Genomic DNA, 19,306 nt, shown 5'->3' with positions numbered 1-19,306 from the left:
ACTGATTCTCTTTCAGCCTTTCAGAGCTACAAAAAAATACTTATCTTTAGCTATCAAACAATATCAGGTTATTATCTGAGAAAATTTCCTTAAGGGTCTCACAGGATATAGTTTCTAGTCTTGATAGTCCTTCTCGAAGCACATTACTTTGTGACAGTTCCTCTTAAATAAGTTCAGTACAGAGAGCTAAACACGTTATTCCAGAACTGACTTAAATACAGAGTATTCCTTTTTTCCCTTTGGTATTTCTATTCATATGGCATTAAGAATAGGATAATTTATATTCCACTAAAATCCTTCATTCTTTTGAAAAGCTTTTGCTTTTTAGCTATCAGCCATTCAGCATTAACACAGACCTCATTTCAAAATATAAATACCTTAAAGCACTCATAACACAAGAATAAACAGAATACTATTTTAACTTCCTTTCTCATATATAGGATGGATAATACAGAAAGATAAAATTAATATGCCAAAGAGGGGCATTTTAAAATATTAATAAATTCATGTTATATTCTATATTTGCTATAAGTAATTAATATATTTCTATTTTTCTGTGATGTTTTTCTTCCAGCTAATCTTTCTTACTGGGAATGCAACAGAACTGAAAATAGTAATTAGTTGAAACCTTAGTGGACTCAAAGAACTATGATAAGGTTTTGGGTTCAATAACTGGCAATTTAGGGATCCCTGGGTGGCGCAGCGGTTTGGCGCCTGCCTTTGGCCCAGGACGCGATCCTGGAGACCCGGGATCAAATCCCACGTCAGGCTCCCAGTGCATGGAGCCTGCTTCTCCCTCTGCCTGTGTCTCTGCCCCTCTCTCTCTCTCTCTCTCTCTCTCTGTGACTATCATAAATAAAGAAAAAAAATTAAAAAAAAAATAACTGGCAATTTAAAGATGAGTACTTACAAGTTCATGGATATCAGTTTTAAAGACAGAATGCACTCCAATAATAAAAGGCGTTGGGGAACTTAAAACTTCCAGTAGCTGAGCCGGGAGAATGGGAATATAAGGATAACTGGAAATAATAAAAGCATATGTGAGATATATTTGTTTTCCCATAATATGAACATATTTTCTTTCATTTTTATGTGGTCTGAATTTTAGAATCCTGCATTTAGAGATTATCAATAATATTCTCATGGTTGTTAATATTAAATTTTTAAAAGAAATATTTAAAAAAATCTTTATGTGAAAGAGATGATTAGATGTAACAAGATGTAAAGTAAATGGAACCCACAGCAGCTCCCTTATCCCTTATCCCTCTAAGGCGCAAGCAACCTCTTTAAATTTGTTAATCTTGCTTGAAAGCACTGTTCCTTACATAAAAATCTGACATCAGCAGGTAACAACGACTCCTTAATAGGCCTTCTCCCTCAATACTGATAATGATTCATCTAAATAAAACAATCATTCAAATTCTATTTTCTGTATTTGATATTTGAATTCAATCAGAATAGCAAAGTACAAAATTAAGGCCTAGAATGCTCTCTTACCTAGGGGTTACAAAAGGCACAAAGGTTTAAAAAAAAAAAAAAGAAAAATTTTTAAAAATTAAAAATTTTTAAATTTTAAATAAAATCTGGAAACAATCTAAATTTTTTCTAGTTTGTATGAACTTAAGTTTCCAAAATGTTATTATTATCAAATCGATGAAACAATATATTAGAATAAAATATTCTATTCATAACACTATCAGGGCATCATTGTTTAGATGTTTTGTCTTTCTACTTTTTACTATGGAAAATTTTAACATGCCCCCTCCACCCAGAAAGTCCAGAGGAAAAAAGGAAAATGAAGCCTCATGCATCCAAGGCAGATTTGACAATTACCAATGCAAGGTCTCATATATGTTTCTACCCATTTTTGTCTTCTTCCCTACTGTATTATTTGAAGCAAATCCCAGACATCATATCATTTATATATAAATACTTTAGTAGGTATCTAAAAAAAGGTAAGGAATAGTTTTTAATAAATCATAATACCATTATAACTCCTAAAAATTAGTAACTCTTTAATATCAAATAATGAGGTAAAACTAACTTAAGACTTTTACCACCAGTTATATTCAAAGAGAATTAAATGTTGCTGACAATACAATTCAAATTATTTTTCACTAAGTTAATCAACAATCAGTAATGAACTTGGAAATTTTCCAAATTCTAGGTTAGATTTTCATCAAAATCATGTGTACAGCATAACTTTGTAAAACATGCCCTTGAGGTTCAAAACTGTTGTGCTAGGACATTTCAACTAACCACCAGTAAGTAATGCAGAATTTAGGAATAGATTAAAGTACCAAGTTAAAAATCTCACCTATATTTAAGAGGAAACATTAAAGATTCCAGAGCTCTGCAAGCATCGCTCAGTCTCTGGAAACTTGCAGAATGGAAGAGAACCTTATTTTCTGTGAGAACTGCACAAAAGAGGCTGAGGACATTTTGAATTCCTGAAAACACAAGAGCAAATGCTTACCAAATGCACTTCATTTTTTTTTAAGATTTATTTATTTATTTATTTTATGATAGACAGAGAGAGAGAGAGAAAGAGGCAGAGACACAGGAGGAGGGAAAAGCAGGCTCCATGCCTGGAGCCCGACGCAGGACTCAATCCTGGGACTCCAGGATTACGCCCTGGGCCAAAGGCAGGCGCCAAACCGCTGAGCCACCCAGGGATCCCCTGCACTTCATTTTATAAGTGTTGCCAGCAAACAGACAAAAAATGACATGGAATGAAAAAGCCAATTATTTTTTAAATCTCTAAGGAAAACTATTTAGTTAAGCTATAAATTCCAAATAACCTATGAGTATTTGTTTTCTCAAACTTACATTTTGTTTGTCATTACTCTTCAAATCAATGTAACACTCATTAAATATATTAGCTGTTTGGAAATGTACTATTACCTTCTTTATAACCTCATCTCCAAGGACTATACTTAAATTCCTGTTTTAGATGCTGGCATTGTTCAAATAACTTCTTCCTCAAAGTCCATTTGTCTGATGTTAATATAACTATGCCAACTTTGTTGTTGAAATTTTCCTGATATGTCTTGTTCCATCTTTTCACTTCAGCCTTTCTCCACTTCTTAGAAACATAGTTGACCTTTAAAAAAATCCAGTCTGACAACCTTTGTCTTTTAAGTAAGTCATTTAATTGACTTATACTTACGGTGATTATTTCTATATATACATACATATAATAACTTATTCAATATTTTTACTTGTTCTACCTTTCCCCCCTTTTTCTTTATATCTTATTTATTTATTCATGAGAATGAGAGAGAGAGAGAGAGAGTTTCCCCCCCTTTCTAAATGATTCATAACTATTCAGGACCTTCTTTTATTCCTTTTTCTAGTGCTGAGTTTATAAATCCTGTTTCTATTTTTCTAGTGGCACTGCTAGAAAATACAGCATTCATACTTAATAAAGTTAAATAAATATACTGTTTCTTATTTTATTCTTTTTACTACTGAATCATCTTTTTTTAAAAAATATCAGTGAACCTTAATGACATGGACACACTAAATCAAGAGTGACTATTAAAATACCTTCTATAAAGATGGCGGAAGAGCAGGGTCCCCAAATCACCTGTCCCCACCAAATTACCTAGATAACCTTCAAACAATCCTGAAAATTTAGGAATTCGGCCTGAGATGTAAAGAGAGACCAGCTGGAACGCTACAGTGAGAAGAGTCCGCGCTTCTATCAAGGTAGGAAAACGGGGAAAAAGAAATAAAGGAACAAAAGGCCTCCGAGGGGGAGGGGCCCCGCGAGGAGCCGGGCTGAGGCCGGGGCGAGTGTCCCCAGGACAGGAGAGCCCGTCCCGTCCCGTCCCGGAGGAGCAGGAGCTGCACCAAGCTTCCCGGGCGGGCGGAAAGGGGCTCGCAGGGAGTTAGAGCAGGACCCAGGAGAGCAGGGATGCCCTCAGGCTCCCTGGGACACTAACAGACACCTGCGAGCGCAGGAGAGTGCTCCGAGCTCCCTAAGGGCTGCAGCTCGCACGGCGGGACCGACCGGAGCAGCTCAGAGGGGCTCGGGAGCGGCTCCAGGGAGGGAGCTGCGGGGCGGGAGCGCGAATCCACCAGCGCAGGCCCCGGAGCACAGGGCGCCAGGACACAGCCCAGGATCCGGCCTCCCCCAGGACAGGCAGAGGCCGGGAGGGCCCAGGACAGCAAGGACGCTCCTGCCCCGAGCTGAGCAGATCAGCGGCCCCGCCCCGGAGCCTCCAGGCCCTGCGGACAGAGAACCGAGAGCCCGAGCCCCGTAGTTCCTGCGGAGGCTGAATCCAGGCTTCCAGAGTTGCCATAGCAACTGCTGCTGTTCCTCCTGGGGCCCCACGGGGTAAACAACCCCCGCTGAGCCCGGCAGCAGGCAGGGGCAGAGCAGCTCCCCCAAGTGCTAACACCTGAAAATCAGCACAGCAGGCCCCTCCCCCAGAAGACCAGCTGGAGACGGACCAGTGATACTCCCCCGTGTTCCAATACAACTTGTTTTTGGCCACTCTGCACTGAGCAAAATGACTAGAAGGAAAACCTCACCTCAAAAGAAAGAATCAGAAACAGCCCTCTCTCCCACAGAGTTACAAAATCTGGATTACACTTCAATGTCAGAAAGCCAATTCAGAAGCACTATTCTACAGCTACTGGTGGCTCTAGAAAAAAGCATTAAGGCCTCACGAGACTTCATGACTGCAGAATTTAGATCCAATCAGGCAGAAATTAAAAATCAACTGAATGAGATGCAATCCAAACTAGAAGTCCTAACGACGAGGGTTAACGAGGTGGAAGAACGAGTGAGTGACATAGAAGACAAGTTGATGGCAAAGAGGGAAACTGAGGAAAAAAGAGACAATCAATTAAGGGACCATGAAGACAGATTAAGGCAAATAAATGACAGTCTAAGGAAGAAAAACCTACGTTTAATTGGGGTTCCCGAGGGCGTCGAAAGGGCCAGAGGGCCAGAATATGTATTTGAACAAATCCTAGCTGAAAACTTTCCCAATCTGGGAAGGGAAACAGGCATTCAGATCCAGGAAATAGAGAGATCCCCCCCTAAAATCAATAAAAACCGTTCAACACCTCGACATCTAATAGTGAAGCTTGCAAATTCCAAAGATAAAGAGAAGATCCTTAAAGCAGCAAGAGACAAGAAGTCCCTGACTTTCATGGGGAGGAATATTAGGGTAACAGCAGACCTCTCCACAGAGACGTGGCAGGCCAGAAAGGGCTGGCAGGATATATTCAGGGTCCTAAATGAGAAGAACATGCAACCAAGAATACTTTATCCAGCAAGGCTCTCATTCAAAATGGAAGGAGAGATAAAGAGCTTCCAAGACAGGCAGGAACTGAAAGAATATGTGACCTCCAAACCAGCTCTGCAAGAAATTTTAAGGGGGACTCTTAAAACTCCCCTTTAAGAAGAAGTCAGTGGAACAATCCACAAAAACAAGGACTAAATAGATATCATGATGACACTAAACTCATATCTGTCAATAGTAACTCTGAACGTGAACGGGCTTAATGACCCCATCAAAAGGCGCAGGGTTTCAGACTGGATAAAAAAGCAGGACCCATCTATTTGCTGTCTACAAGAGACTCATTTTAGACAGAGGGACACCTACAACCTGAAAATAAAAGGTTGGAGAACCATTTACCATTCAAATGGTTCTCAAAATATACCCTAAAAACTACAGAACACTTCTGAAAGAAATTGAGGAAGACACAAAGAGATGGAAAAATATTCCATGCTCATGGATTGGCAGAATTAATATTGTGAAAATGTCAATATTACCCAGGGCAATTTACACGTATAATGCAACCCCTATCAAAATACCATGGACTTTCTTCAGAGACTTAGAACAAATTATTTTAAGATTTGTGTGGAATCAGAAAAGACCCCAAACAGCCAGGGGAATTTTAAAAAAGAAAACCATATCTGGGGGCATCACAATGCCAGATTTCAGGTTGTACTACAAAGCTGTGTTCATCAAGACAGTGTGGTACTGGCACAAAAACAGACATATAGATCAATGGAACAGAACAGAGAACCCAGAAGTGGACCCTGAACTTTATGGTCAACTAATATACGATAAAGGAGGAAAGACGATCCACTGGAAGAAAGACAGTCTATTCAATAAATGGTGCTGGGAAAATTGGACATCCACATACAGAAGAATGAAACTGGACCACTCTCTTGCACCATACACAAAGATAAACTCAAAATAGATGAAAGATCTAAATGTGAGACAAGATTCCATCAAAATCCCAGAGGAGAACTCAGGCAACACCCTTTTTGAACTTGGCCACAGTAACCGGAGAAGGACAGTGTATGTTCTCATTCATTTGGGGAATATGAATAATAGTGAAAGAGAATATAAGGGAAGGGAGAAGAAATGTGTGAGAAATATCAGAAAGGGAGACAGAACATAAAGACTTCTAACTCTGGGAAATGAACTAGGGGTGGTGGAGGGGGAGGAGGGCGGGGGGTGGGGGTGAATGGGTGACGGGCACTGAGGGGTACACTTGACGGGATGAGCACTGGGTGTTATTCTGTATGTTGGTAAATTGAACACCAATAAAAATTAATTTATAAAAAAAAATAAAAATAAAATACCTTCTATAACTCCCTTTACCATGGCTTGTCCCTTCATATGAAGCATGCAAATTTCTTCTTGAGGCATTATAACGGCTATCCTTTTTTATCATTCCCAATTTATCCCATATGATATACCTGAACTTATAATTTACAATTCAAGTTTTTAATTTTACCTCACTTGGACTAACATAGAGTTTCATAACTGGTGTCTCTAATCCAGTCCTTATTCAGTTCAGATCTATTCTCCACAGTCTAGCATGATAGACATGAAATGCAAATCTGATTATGTTACTTTCATGCTTCAAACCCTTCAGTATCTTCCCATCCTTCTGGGTAACTATTTTCAAATGTATTCTTTTCCAAAGAAGCAATTTATAAAGAGAAGCTTTGCTTCAACCTATTTTATATATTAATCTTGTTTCAGTTGGTAAAATGAGGATAATTTAAAAACCTATCTTATAGGATTGCTATAAAGAAGAAATAACACATGATAACCATGTCAGCATGGTACTATGATAATTAATCAAGACATATTAGCTGATATTAAGATTATTGTTGTAAGTATTGTAGTTGCTACCATTAATTTCCTTTGAAGTCAGGGTTCTAATGCTAAAAATGTTTGAAGACATCTGACCTACTAGATTAAGTATGAACTCCATGACCAAATATATATATGGTTTTACATCTGTATTCCCAACCCAGTTGCCACCTCTCACACTTGTATGATCAATATGAAACTAACCTAGCTCTTAGAGCACCTTTTTTAGTTTGATATCTCTGCTTCTTTTGTTCATCAATGAAGACGAAGTGCATGATATCCCCTTATACACTGCTATAAACCCCTTGCCAAGTACTGACTATATATAAGGCACTCAAAACTGTTTCACTGAACTGACAAGCTCTCTGAATGGTGACATGAGTCACTATAAAAAGATATTAAAACTTTCATTAAAAGATGTCAAAAATATCTTTGAAAATTCAGATAAGGAAAGTACAAAATATACATATCATAAATTATAAAATTAATAAAATTATTTTAAATTTAAAAGGTCTTTAAAAAAATAAAAATAAAAATGTCTTTAAAAAACAATATAAAAAAATAAGGACAAGTCTCAGACCAAGAGAAATTACATAGAAAGTATATAAATGTTAAAGGATAATCATTCAAAATATATTACCCCTGGCGAAGTTAACGTATCCCAAAAAATACAGCTAAGACCAAAGTGAAAGAGCTTATTAATACCTAATTTTTCTTCTAGGAATTTTATAGTTTCCAGTTTTACATTTAAATCTTTAATCCAGGCAGCCCGGGTGGCTCAGCGGTTTAGCGCCGCCTGCAGCCCAGGGCGTGATCCTGGAGACCCGGGATCGAGTCCCGCATTGGGCTCTCCACATGGTGCCTGCTTCTCCCTCCGCCTGTGTCTCTGCCTCTCATCTCTATCCCTCTCTGAATAAATTTTAAAAAAAATTAAACAAAAAATAAATCTTTAATCCACCTGAGTTAATTTTTGTACGTAGATTAAGAAAGTGATCCAGTTTCATTCCTTTGCATGAAGTTGTCCACTTTTCCCATCATTATTTATTGAAAAGACTGTCTTTTCCCCATTGTATATTCTTGTCTCCTTTTTTGGAGATTAACTGACCATATAAGCAGAAGTATATTTCTGGATTCTAGTCTATTCCATTGACCTATATGTTTTTGTGCTAGTACCATACTGTTTTGATTACTATAGCTCTGTAGTACAGTTTGAAAATAGAAAGTGTGATAATTTCATCTTTGTTCTTTCTCAAGACTGCTTTTGGTCCCATTAATGTTCTTTAGAAATTTTTCCCTACATTCAGGATTTGTTCTAGAATCAGATACTCCATTTAGCTGTTGCATTTCTTTAGTCTTATTCAATATGAAACATTATCACAATTTTTTTTAACTGAGGTAAAATTCACATACCATATTAACCAATTTGAAGAGAACAACATGTTGATTTGCTTATGCTGAACCATCACTGCATCCCAAGAATAAATCTTACTTTACCATGGTGTATAAACCATTTAACATGTTGCTAAAATTTTTTTAAGATTTTATTTATTTATTAGAGAAAGAGAGAGAGTATAAGCATGCACATTCAACAGCAGGGAGAGAGGCAGAGAAGGAGAGGGACAAGCAGACCTGCATGGAGCCTGATGGGGTACCTGTGATCCTGAGAACAAGACTTGAGCTGAAATCAAGAGTCAGATGCTGAACCAACTCAGCCACCCAGATATCCCCTGAAATTGATTTTAGTGGAGCATTTTTACCTCTATTGTTAATTGAGGTTCTGGATTGTGGTTTCCTTTTTCAAGCTCAATGTCTGTGGTTTTGGTATCAGAGTAGTACTACCCTTATCACATGAGTTTGGAAATGTTACCTCTGCTTCTATTTTTTAGAAGACTTTGAAATGGATAGGTATTTTCAGACAATAATGCTATGAAACTTCAAGTCTACCACAAGAAAAAACTTGGAGAGATCACAAACACATGGAGGTTAAAAAACATCATACTAAAGAATGAAGAGGTTAAAGAGAAGATAAAGGAAGAAATAAAGGGATGCCACCCAGGTGTCAGCGGCTGAGCAGTTGAGCTCAGCGGTTGAGCATCTGCCTTTGACCCAGGGCGTGATTCCGGAGTTCTGGGATCGAGTCCCACATCAGGCTCCCTGCGAGAAGCCTGCTTTTCCCTCTGCCTATGTCTCTGCCTTCTCTCTGTGTCTCTCATGAATAAATAATAAAATCTAAAAAAGAAAAGAAAAAAAAAGAAATAAGATACATGTAAACTAATGAAGATGAAAACACAACAGTCCAAAACTTCTCGATGCACCAAAAGTGGTCATAAGGGGTAAGTGTACAGAAGTATAGTCCTATCTCAAGAAGAAAGAAAAGTCTCAAATACACAACCTAAAGGAGCTACAAAAGGAATAGCAAATAAAGCTCAAAGCCAGCAGAAGAAGGGAAATAACAAAGGTTTTAGCAAAAAAGAAGATATAGAAACAAACAAAAAAACAATAGAACAGATCAATGAAACCAGGAGTTATGTCTTTGAAAACATTAATAAAACTGATAAACTCCAACTCAGACTTAACAGAAAGAAAAGAGAAAGGATCCAAATAAATAAAATTGAGAATGAAAAAGGAGAGATTACAACCAACACCACAGAAAAACAATTATAAAAGAATATTATGAAAACTTAAATGCCAACAAACTGGACAATCTGGAGGATTGCATAAATTCCTAGAAACATATAAACTACCAAAATTGAAATAGTAAGAAACAAAATTTAAACAGACCCATAACCAGCAAAGAAATTGAGTCAGTGATCAAAAAAGTCCCAACAAACAAAAGTCCAGGGATAGATGGCTTTCCAGAGGAATTTTACAAAACATTTACAGAAGAGTTAATACCTACCTTGCTCAAAGTGTTAAAAAAAGAAAAATAGAAATGCAAGGAAAACTCCCAAACTATTGTACGAGGCCAGTATTACCTTAATTCCAAAATCAGACAAAGACTCCACTAAAAAGAAGAATTACAGCCCAATATGCCTGACGAACATGGATGCAAACATTCTCAACAAGATACAAGCAAATCAAATTCAACAGTACATTAAAACAATTCTTCACCATGATCAAGCAGAATTTATTCCTGGGCTGCAAGGGTAGTTCAATATTTACAAATCAATCAATGTGATACACAACATTAATAAAATAAAGAATAAGCAGGATGCCTGGTTGGCTCAGTGGTTGAGCACCTGCCTTTGGCTCAGGTTGTGATCCCAGGGGCCTGGGATCGAGTCCCACATCAGGCTCACTGCAGGGAGCCCATGTCTCTGCCTCTCTCTCTGTCTCCCATGAATAAATAAACAAAAGCTTTAAAAAAAAATAAAAGGATAAGAACCATATGATTCTCTCAATAAATGCAGAAAAGGCATTTGACAAAATACAGCATCCATTTTTTATTTAAAAAATCTCAACAAAATAGGGATAGAATGAACATACCTCAACATCCTACAGGCCATATACCAAAGACCCACAGCTAATACCCCATCCTCGATGGTGAAAGACTGAGAGCTTTTCCTCTATGGTCAGAAACAAGACAGGGATGTCCACTCTCACCATTGTTATTTAACATAGTGCTGGAAGTCCTAGCCACAACAATTAGACAACAAAAAGAAATAAAAGGCATCCAAATAGTCACGGAAGAAGTCAAACTTTATTTATAGATGACATGATACTCACAAAAAGACTTAACCAAAAAATTTCTAGAACTGATACACAAATTAAGCAGTCACAGGATACAAAATCAATGTACAGAAATCTATTGCATTTCTATACACCAATAATGAAGCAGCAGAAAGAGAAATTAAGGAATCAATCCCATTTACAATTACACCAAAAACACTAAGATAGGAATAAGCCTAACTAGAGAGATGAAAGATCTGTACTCTGAAAACTATAGAACACGGATGAAAGAAATTGAAGAGGACATAAAGAAATGGAAAGACATTCCGTGCCCATGGATTAGAAAAACAAATATTGTTAAATATTTTAAATATCTATACTACTCAAAGCAATCTACACATTTAATTGCAATCCCTATCAAAATACCAAAAGCACTTTTGGACGCCTGGAAGTCTCAGTGGTTGAGCATCTACCTTCGGCTCAGGGCATGATCCCAGGGTCCTGGGATTGAGTCACGCACTGGGCTCCCTGGGAGGAGCCTGCTTCTCCCTCTGCCTGTGTCTCTGCTTCTCTCTGTGTCTCTCATGAATAAATAAAAAAAATATATTTTAAAAAAAAGATATTTACAAATGACACATCTGATAAAGGGGTAGTATCCCAAATGTACAAGTAAAATCTTTTCAAAAATTAATAAAATTCAAAACACAGGAAATAACAGGTGTTGGTGAAGATACAAAGAAAGGGGAAACATCTTGCACTGTTGGTAGAAATGCAAACTGGTGCAGTCATTCTGGAAAAGAGTTTGGAGGTCCCTCAAAAAGTTAAAAATAGAACTACCCTATGATCCAGCACTTGCACTACTTGGAATTTATAGAAAGGATACAAAAATATTGATTTGAAGACATACATGTACCCTGATATTTATAGCAGCATTATCAACAAAGAGCCTAAATGTCCATCAATTGATGAATGGATAAAGAAGAAATGGTGTGTTTGTATACACACACACACACACACAGATATAGAGAGATAGAGAGATAGATAGATAGATAGATAGATAGATAGATAGATATGAAATCCTGGGTTCATAACATAACTTTCCTATTTTCCTATTTTCTTTAGAGAGAGAGTGTGCATGGGGGGGGGTGGTTTGAGTTGAGGGGCAAGAGGAGAGAGAGAGAGAGAGAGAGAATTTTAAGCAGGCTCCATGCTCAGTGCAGAGCCTCTATCTCGCAACCCTGAGATCATGACCTAAACTGAAATCAAGAGTCAGCCGCTTAACCAACTGAGCCACCCAGGTGCACCTCCACACCACTACTTTTTATTTCAATCCACTCCTCCAAGGTCTCCCCATTGACTCCAATAGATATTTTGTTTGTCTCTTCTTCCACTGAGAACTCTGGATACTAATAACATACACATATTTATTCATTTGTTACATCTTCTATTACATATAAAATAGTTTAAAGATTTCTTCAGTCATTCTAACTCAAAACACCACACCAACTAAACAGGAATTCACAATTTGTTTGAAATTCTCTCCTTAAACCTGTCCAAAACTGAGGTTAGTCAAATACTATGTACATAAGTTATTTTGAGTAGTTTTTCCTCTTCAGTGTGGTTAGGTTTTTCACCTGAAAGACAGTAGAGTTTGTTTTTGTATGCTTTCAGTTTTAATTTTTTTTTCTTCCCATCATGACTCACCTAGTATATTTTCTGAGCATGTAAGACCTACATATACTTTCAGAAGTCAAATCTATATAAAAAGGTCTACTCAGAGAAGTGTTACTTCTTTCTTGAATTAACAGTATTGTGTTCTGGTTCAACGAGGCTGAATCAATTTCCTGGTTTTGTTACAATGTACTATAATTATATAAAGTATTACTGTTGGGAGGATGTGAATGATGCATACTTCAGGAGTTTCTATGCCAATTTAGCTACTTCTGAATCAAAATATTTAATATAAAAAATTGGGGGGCACTGGGTGGCTCAATGGTTGAGCATCTGCCTTTGGCTTAGGTCGTGATTGTAGAGTTCTGGGATTGAGTCCCACATCAGGCTCTCCACAGGGAGCCTGCTTCTCTCTCCGCCTATGTCTCTGCCTCTCTCTGTGACTTTCATGAATAAATTAATAAAAAATTTATGTAAAAGAACTCTGTAGTTGATATTAGTTTCCAATGGTCGCTATGACAAGTTACCATAAACTTGGTGGCTTAAAACAACACAAATATATTACCTTTTATATTCTTTTGTTTTAATGTATAGTTAGTTCATTGTCATTAGTTGTCACTTTGACATGGAGGAAGTCCACATTACATACTGTTTTTTTCTAGTAACAAGATATTCCTTACTAGCCTTGTCTAGATTATGGCACCTTAACTGTTCAGAATTTATCTGGTGAAAGGAAACATTCCCATTTTACCCAGTAGACATTTCTGAAATCTGACTTAAGCTACATTGTCAGTTTTACTGCAAAGATGTTTCATATTTTAGCCAAATATTTTTACAGTAAGAATTCAGAATTATTTTACACATTAAAATGTTTGTTATAATGTGGCATATGTCTCCTACTTAGCAGATGTTTACTGCATAGCAAATAGAATTTCATGATATTTTATAAAGTTCTCATTGTCAAAACCTTTGATAAAAGTTAAAAGGTTTTGATATGCTCTTTTCCTTAAAATACTGCATCTACCTGTCTCTATTTCATGATTAAATGAATACTTAGCAAAAATATTAGTGTCTGTGTTGTAATTATAATAGGGAGAGAAGGTGGGGCAGGGGGAGGCTGTTTCTTAAAATAATCACTTTATGTTAAGCCAGTGCTTAAGAGGGAAGATGTTAAGTACTTAGTCCTCCCTATTATGTTATTAGGCAATACAGCTTTTGTAGAAGCTTAGATCTGAATTTGTTATGAATAAAAACAGTAATAGATATTTTATATTTATAGGAAAAAGTTCAACCAGGTCCTGATAACTTTTTAATAAAAACTCTTCAAAACATGTTAACCATTTAAAAAATGTACATAATAGTTCAGTTTTTCTTGGTTTATGGAAACATGTATATAAATGTGAATATAAGTTAATTTAAAAATATAATTAAAAGTATTTGTTTAAAAAAACACAAACATTTATCTTAAAGTTCAACAGGACAGAAGCCCTATTTTAGGGTTTTCCAAATTCTAGCTACTGCCCACATTCCTTGGCTCATGGCCCCCTTCCATCTACAAAGCTGACAAAAATTCAGTTGAGATTTCTCATTTATGTGATGTCAGAATGTATCACTCTGACACTGACTCCTCTGTCTCTTTCATCTTTTAAAGGCTCTTGTGAAAAATAAAATAAAATAAATAAAATAAAATAAAATAAAGGCTCTTGTGATTTACAAAGGAACTGACCCTCAAGTTAGATTGTTTTTTTCAAGTTAAGATTTTAAAGGATAAGCAGAAGTTAGTGAGGGAGACAAGAGGAGAAAGGCTTTCAAAGCTGACAGAAAGCCACATGCAAAGAAACAAAGGACAGAGGAGGAAAAGGCACTAAGAAATCTGTAAGTGGTTTTATCAAAGGCATGTTCAAGAAGAATTCAAATACCATGAAAAAGAATCCAGGCTTTCTTTCCTACAGACTCTGGGGAAGAACTTTTTCCTCTCCACTCCTATCTGAACCCTGTGCGATCCCCCACAAAAAAAGAATCCATACTGATAATCTATGAGAAGATAAAATTCATAGTCGGCATCATTTAGTATTAGATAAATGTGAAGAAGGCAGACATGAAGTTTTAAAGGACTCTAACCACTGACATCAGTAAAAACAATCAGTTTATGATACCAAGAGGAAATATTACACTATACTTACTAAGACATGACTTACGTTAGGATTTATATTAGATATGAGTTAGGGACAATATTCTAGAGCTTAAAGGAGAAGTTCTCTATTACCCAGAAAATAAGATAGTGTATATATACAAATAATTTACCCATGCATAACTGAAGATTAAATTTTGTATTCTTAAATATTACATGCTTTCTTGAGTTTCAGATAATTAAAAGTCTCAAATATTTTAAGAAATTAATGTTTTTATTCCTAACTAGCAATGTTCGTTGCTGTGTTTACAGCTATGCTGTTATTTAGAAATTAAAATTTTTTGAATTGCAAGTCATAATCCGTTTTCTACATAATCTTCAATTATTTCCTAGTCTTTGGTAGTCAATGTCCATCTAAAGCTGCACAATAACAGTAAAGAAGACAAACAAACATTCCAGTGATAATTACTACTGATTTCACTACAATGGTTCACACACATCCTGTTGATTATTCAAATAGTAAAACATTCTGAAAAATTACTTCCTGATCTTAACTTTTCTTTTGGGGTTAAAGTTCTAGAATTCATAGCATCACATATTAACAAATGTATTTATTTCCTGTTTTGAAACACCACCAAAAACTTTTCTCCAGAATTGTCCCCTTCTCTGAATAATAATATGTTGCACAGATTTACAACACTATGTCTCAGCATTTAAATAGGCAAATTGAGGAACTGAATGCCATCGTTTCATGACAGGATATATTTTAGGAAAGCTTAAATAATTTATTATAGTTCTTTTACATGAATCCACAGCAGAGAAAACAATTAATAATGGTCATGACTTGACACAAGTCAAGGAAAAGGAGATATCACATTTTTTCAATCAATATTTGTTAAGTATCTACCATATTTCAAGTATGGGAACTTAGCAATAAAGAAAAACAAGATCTCTACTTTTGCAAATTAACTAAAGCTTTATATAAGTTTATATACTTTAGTTTTATAACTATCACTGAGACGCAACATTTAATATGCTACAAATTCAGTTTATCATTTCTAAATATGGTAGAAAAGGAAATCTTCTAAGTAAAAATAGTTTAAAAAGGTAACTGAATTGGGTAACCATGTATATATAAGTGGTTATGAACATGGACTATTCCCTTCCGTATGACATGAATTAAATATACTTTATGAGCCTATAAATAGAGCTGAGAAATGTGGTAATCTTTAAATATAAGAAGTCAATTAACAAATACATATGACCACAAATAATTCAAATCTAAAATTGAGATACTCCCAAGTAACAATCCATAAATGGCCCAACTCAACCAAAACTGTGTAAAAAGGTACAATGCATTCCTTTTCTTGTTTAACTCTACAATTGATTCTGAATCTGGGGTAATTACATCAGATTATTCGAATCCCAAATGGCCCAGATTCCTAGCCTGTGCCTGTTCTGACTGACCAGTTTTTAAATATCTTTAACGTCTAAATTTAAGAGGGAAGCAAATGGGGTCTTGGGAATAGAATAGCAAACAAAAGGGAAGGATAATATATTGAGTAACTGAAGAATTAAAGCAAGGATCAAACAGAAAGGAATTACCTTGGCAGAAATAATTCTTTTACTTATATATATTTTTTAAAGATTTATTTTTTCATGATAGACATAGAGAGAGAAGCAGAGACACAGACAGAGGGAGAAGCAGGCTCCGTGCAGGGAGCCTGATGTGGGACTCAATCCTGGGACTCCAGGATCGCGCCCTACAATTGGGCCAAAGGCAGGCGCTCAACTGCTGAGCCACCCAGGGATCCCCCAAAATAATTATTTTAATTAAAACTTCTTCCTTTCTTCTCCTCTTTCCTTTTTTCCTCCACTGTTAAGCCTTTACCAAGCTGCTGAGATATATAAGAAATTGCTGAACTCTGAGGGACAAAAAGGAAATGTGAGGCAGGCTCATAGGAGATCACAGTTCAGTGAAGATGGCAGGTTGGTAAGTAAATAATTAAACACGATAGAATAGAGACATACACAAACGGCTACAGGGCACAGAAAAAGAGGGTAATTTACCCTGCCATCATTTGTTAATTGCATACTTCAATACTAGAGTAGCCATATTATTTTTTTTTTAATTTTTTTATTTATGATAGTCACAGAGAGAGAGAGAGAGAGAGAGAGAGAGAGAGAGAGAGAGGCAGAGACACAGGCAGAGGGAGAAGCAGGCTCCATGTACCGGGAGCCCGACGTGGGATTCGATCCCGGGTCTCCAGGATCGCGCCCTGGGCCAAAGGCAGGCGCTAAACCGCTGCACCCCCCAGGGATCCCTAGAGTAGCCATATTTTGTAAGAATATTAATCTTTAAGTGCTAAAAACAAAATGAAATTTTAGACAAGAGAATTTTGTGAGAATGAAGGACAACTCTTTTTCCTTTTTTAAAAAAAGACTTTATTTATTCATTTGAGGCAGACAGAGCACACATGAGCGGTAGGAAGGGACAGAAGGAGAAGAGGCAGACTCCGCGCTGAGCAGGGAGCTTTAAGTGGGGCTCTAATCCCAGGATCCCAAGATTATGTCCTGAGCCAAAAACAGCCACTTAACCCCAACTAAGCCACCCAGGTGCTCCACGAAGGACAACTTCCTGGTGGATGTCTTGCCTCAAAGCATTGGTATTCATTAAAAGATAACAGTACAAAAGGAGAGATAACTGTTTAATAGTAGCATTTAAGCACCATAAAAGGAAAAGGGAGAAGATAGTTTTGAATAAGGATTATTCTGAACTGTCCTCAAATTATATCATGTAACAACCACATGCTCTTTTATGTTTAATCCAGCAAGAGTAGTATATTAGTTAACAAGCTCTCAATTGGTCACTGTCAGTCAGTCTGTGGTAGTTTAAGAATGGTTCTTTTACAAAACTAGCATAAACTTTTAATCTTTAATTTACAAAAGAAAAGTGATGATTTTACTGATCTACTTCCTACAGCCCTATATTCAAGCTTTATCCAGCCTCTTAAAATTTTATGAAGACCTTCTATACCATTACTTACGTTTTTCCTTCTGCCTGTAATCCCTTTGTCCTCTTTTCTAGCAAGTAAGGTATCTCTTGGTATCTCTAGTATTGCATTAATTATACTGTAATATAATCTTTAAAATATGTTATGTTTCTCTACTAGGTTAAAAGTATATCTAGAAGGGGCTGTGATAGTTTCATCTTTATATCACTAGTGACTAGCACAGACCTGGCATATGGTATTGGTTTTATAAACCATTGAATAAAAAAAAAAAAAAATACTCCTGCAGGTAGACATTAGAGGAAGTTTATTTTTTGTGCTATTTATTACAAAAAAATTAAATTTAAAACAGTTGTCCCAAGATTCTTTGGTCTCCAGAGTAGAGTACAAATGGTAAGCAGTTCCTTCAGAAAAGTATTCCAGAACAGATTAGTGAGAAGATTTAATTTGTTTCAAATCCCCACAGAAAATAGTTGATATTCAAACTGTCAAAAAATGATTAATCATAGATATAGTAAAACATTAAATTTCCCATTTCCACTTAGAGCACAATATGCCATTCACAGTAATGGTCTAAACACTTATATGTTCAAATTCCACAACTATTTATTTAACTACATATATTTAGAATGAAAATTACTACTTAATTTTTTCCCATTTTAATTAAGAATAAGACTAAAACAAAAAATAATGTCATATGAATGAGCTGGAAAAAATTAGTTAAAACATAAACATGATCCAAGGCACTAGATTTCAAACTCTTAACATAAAAAAACAAAAATTAGTCTACAATTGATGCATTAATCATATGGTTCATAAATTAACCAATCAACATCTTCATAAAGGTGTTCACGTAAAAATAATATTTTCTACCACCTAAGCCTTCATTATTTCCTCTGGCATCTTTTCATCTTTCTATTTGAAGACTATAAATTATTTTTTATATTCTTGAAAAAGTTAATGTCATTTCAGGAATAATTATATAGTGTTATAGACAGAAGCTTTTCCAGGGAAAGACAAAAGAGAATACCAAAATGTTTCCATTAAAATATTTAAAATTAAAAGATTTCTGAATCGAAAGTTACAGCTACATTCAACATTTTAAGGATGTTTATGTACAAAGTAAAAATGTTTGTAATGTAAACTGAGGAAAAAGCTCTAGTTATTTTAATAATTTTATTAAAAGTATCGATATTTAGTATTAGAGACAATCAATCAACACAGAAATACTGACCTAATAATAGTTATTGAAAAACTGGCTAACGTTAATTTGAGTAAGCAAAAAGAAAGTACGCATATAAAAAGTTTACACCAAGACTGAATCATGAGGAAATAGAAATTTTGAACAGACCAATAATGAGTAAGGAGATTGAAACAGTAATCAAAACTTCCTAACAAAGAACAGTCGAGGACTAGACTATTTCACTGGTAAATTCTACCAAACATTTAAAGAATTAATACTAATGCTTCTCAAACTTTCAAAAAAATTGAAGAGGAGGGAACACTCTCAAACTAATTTTACAAGGCCGACCTTAACTTGATAACAGAGCCAGGTGAGGACACTGTAAGAAAAGAAAACTAAAAAAAAAAAAAAAAAGAAAAAAAGAAAACTATAGGCTACTATCCCTGATGAATAGATGTAAAAATTCTTAATAAAATACCTACAAACTGAATTGAGCATCACATTAAAC

At 35.8% G+C, this 19,306-nt stretch overlaps 1 protein-coding gene across 4 annotated transcripts in view; it reads right to left on the bottom strand.

Annotated features, from left to right (window-relative positions):
* Positions 1-19,306, bottom strand: part of SBF2 (SET binding factor 2) — a 463,379-nt gene that overhangs the window by 217,595 nt on the left and 226,478 nt on the right. For all 4 annotated transcript variants that reach the window (XM_055317649.1, XM_055317650.1, XM_055317651.1 and 1 more), the window contains 2 exons: positions 2,318-2,450; positions 911-1,019 (listed from right to left, as the gene is read on the bottom strand). In XM_055317649.1, coding sequence (XP_055173624.1) covers positions 911-1,019; positions 2,318-2,450 — 242 coding nt within the window. The remainder of the gene's footprint in view (positions 1-910; positions 1,020-2,317; positions 2,451-19,306) is intronic.

The sequence above is a fragment of the Nyctereutes procyonoides genome, unplaced genomic scaffold (genome assembly GCF_905146905.1).
Source record: "Nyctereutes procyonoides isolate TBG_1078 unplaced genomic scaffold, NYPRO_anot_genome, whole genome shotgun sequence".
Taxonomy (NCBI): Eukaryota; Metazoa; Chordata; class Mammalia; order Carnivora; family Canidae; genus Nyctereutes; species Nyctereutes procyonoides.
This window is presented reverse-complemented; position numbering and strand designations above follow the sequence as displayed.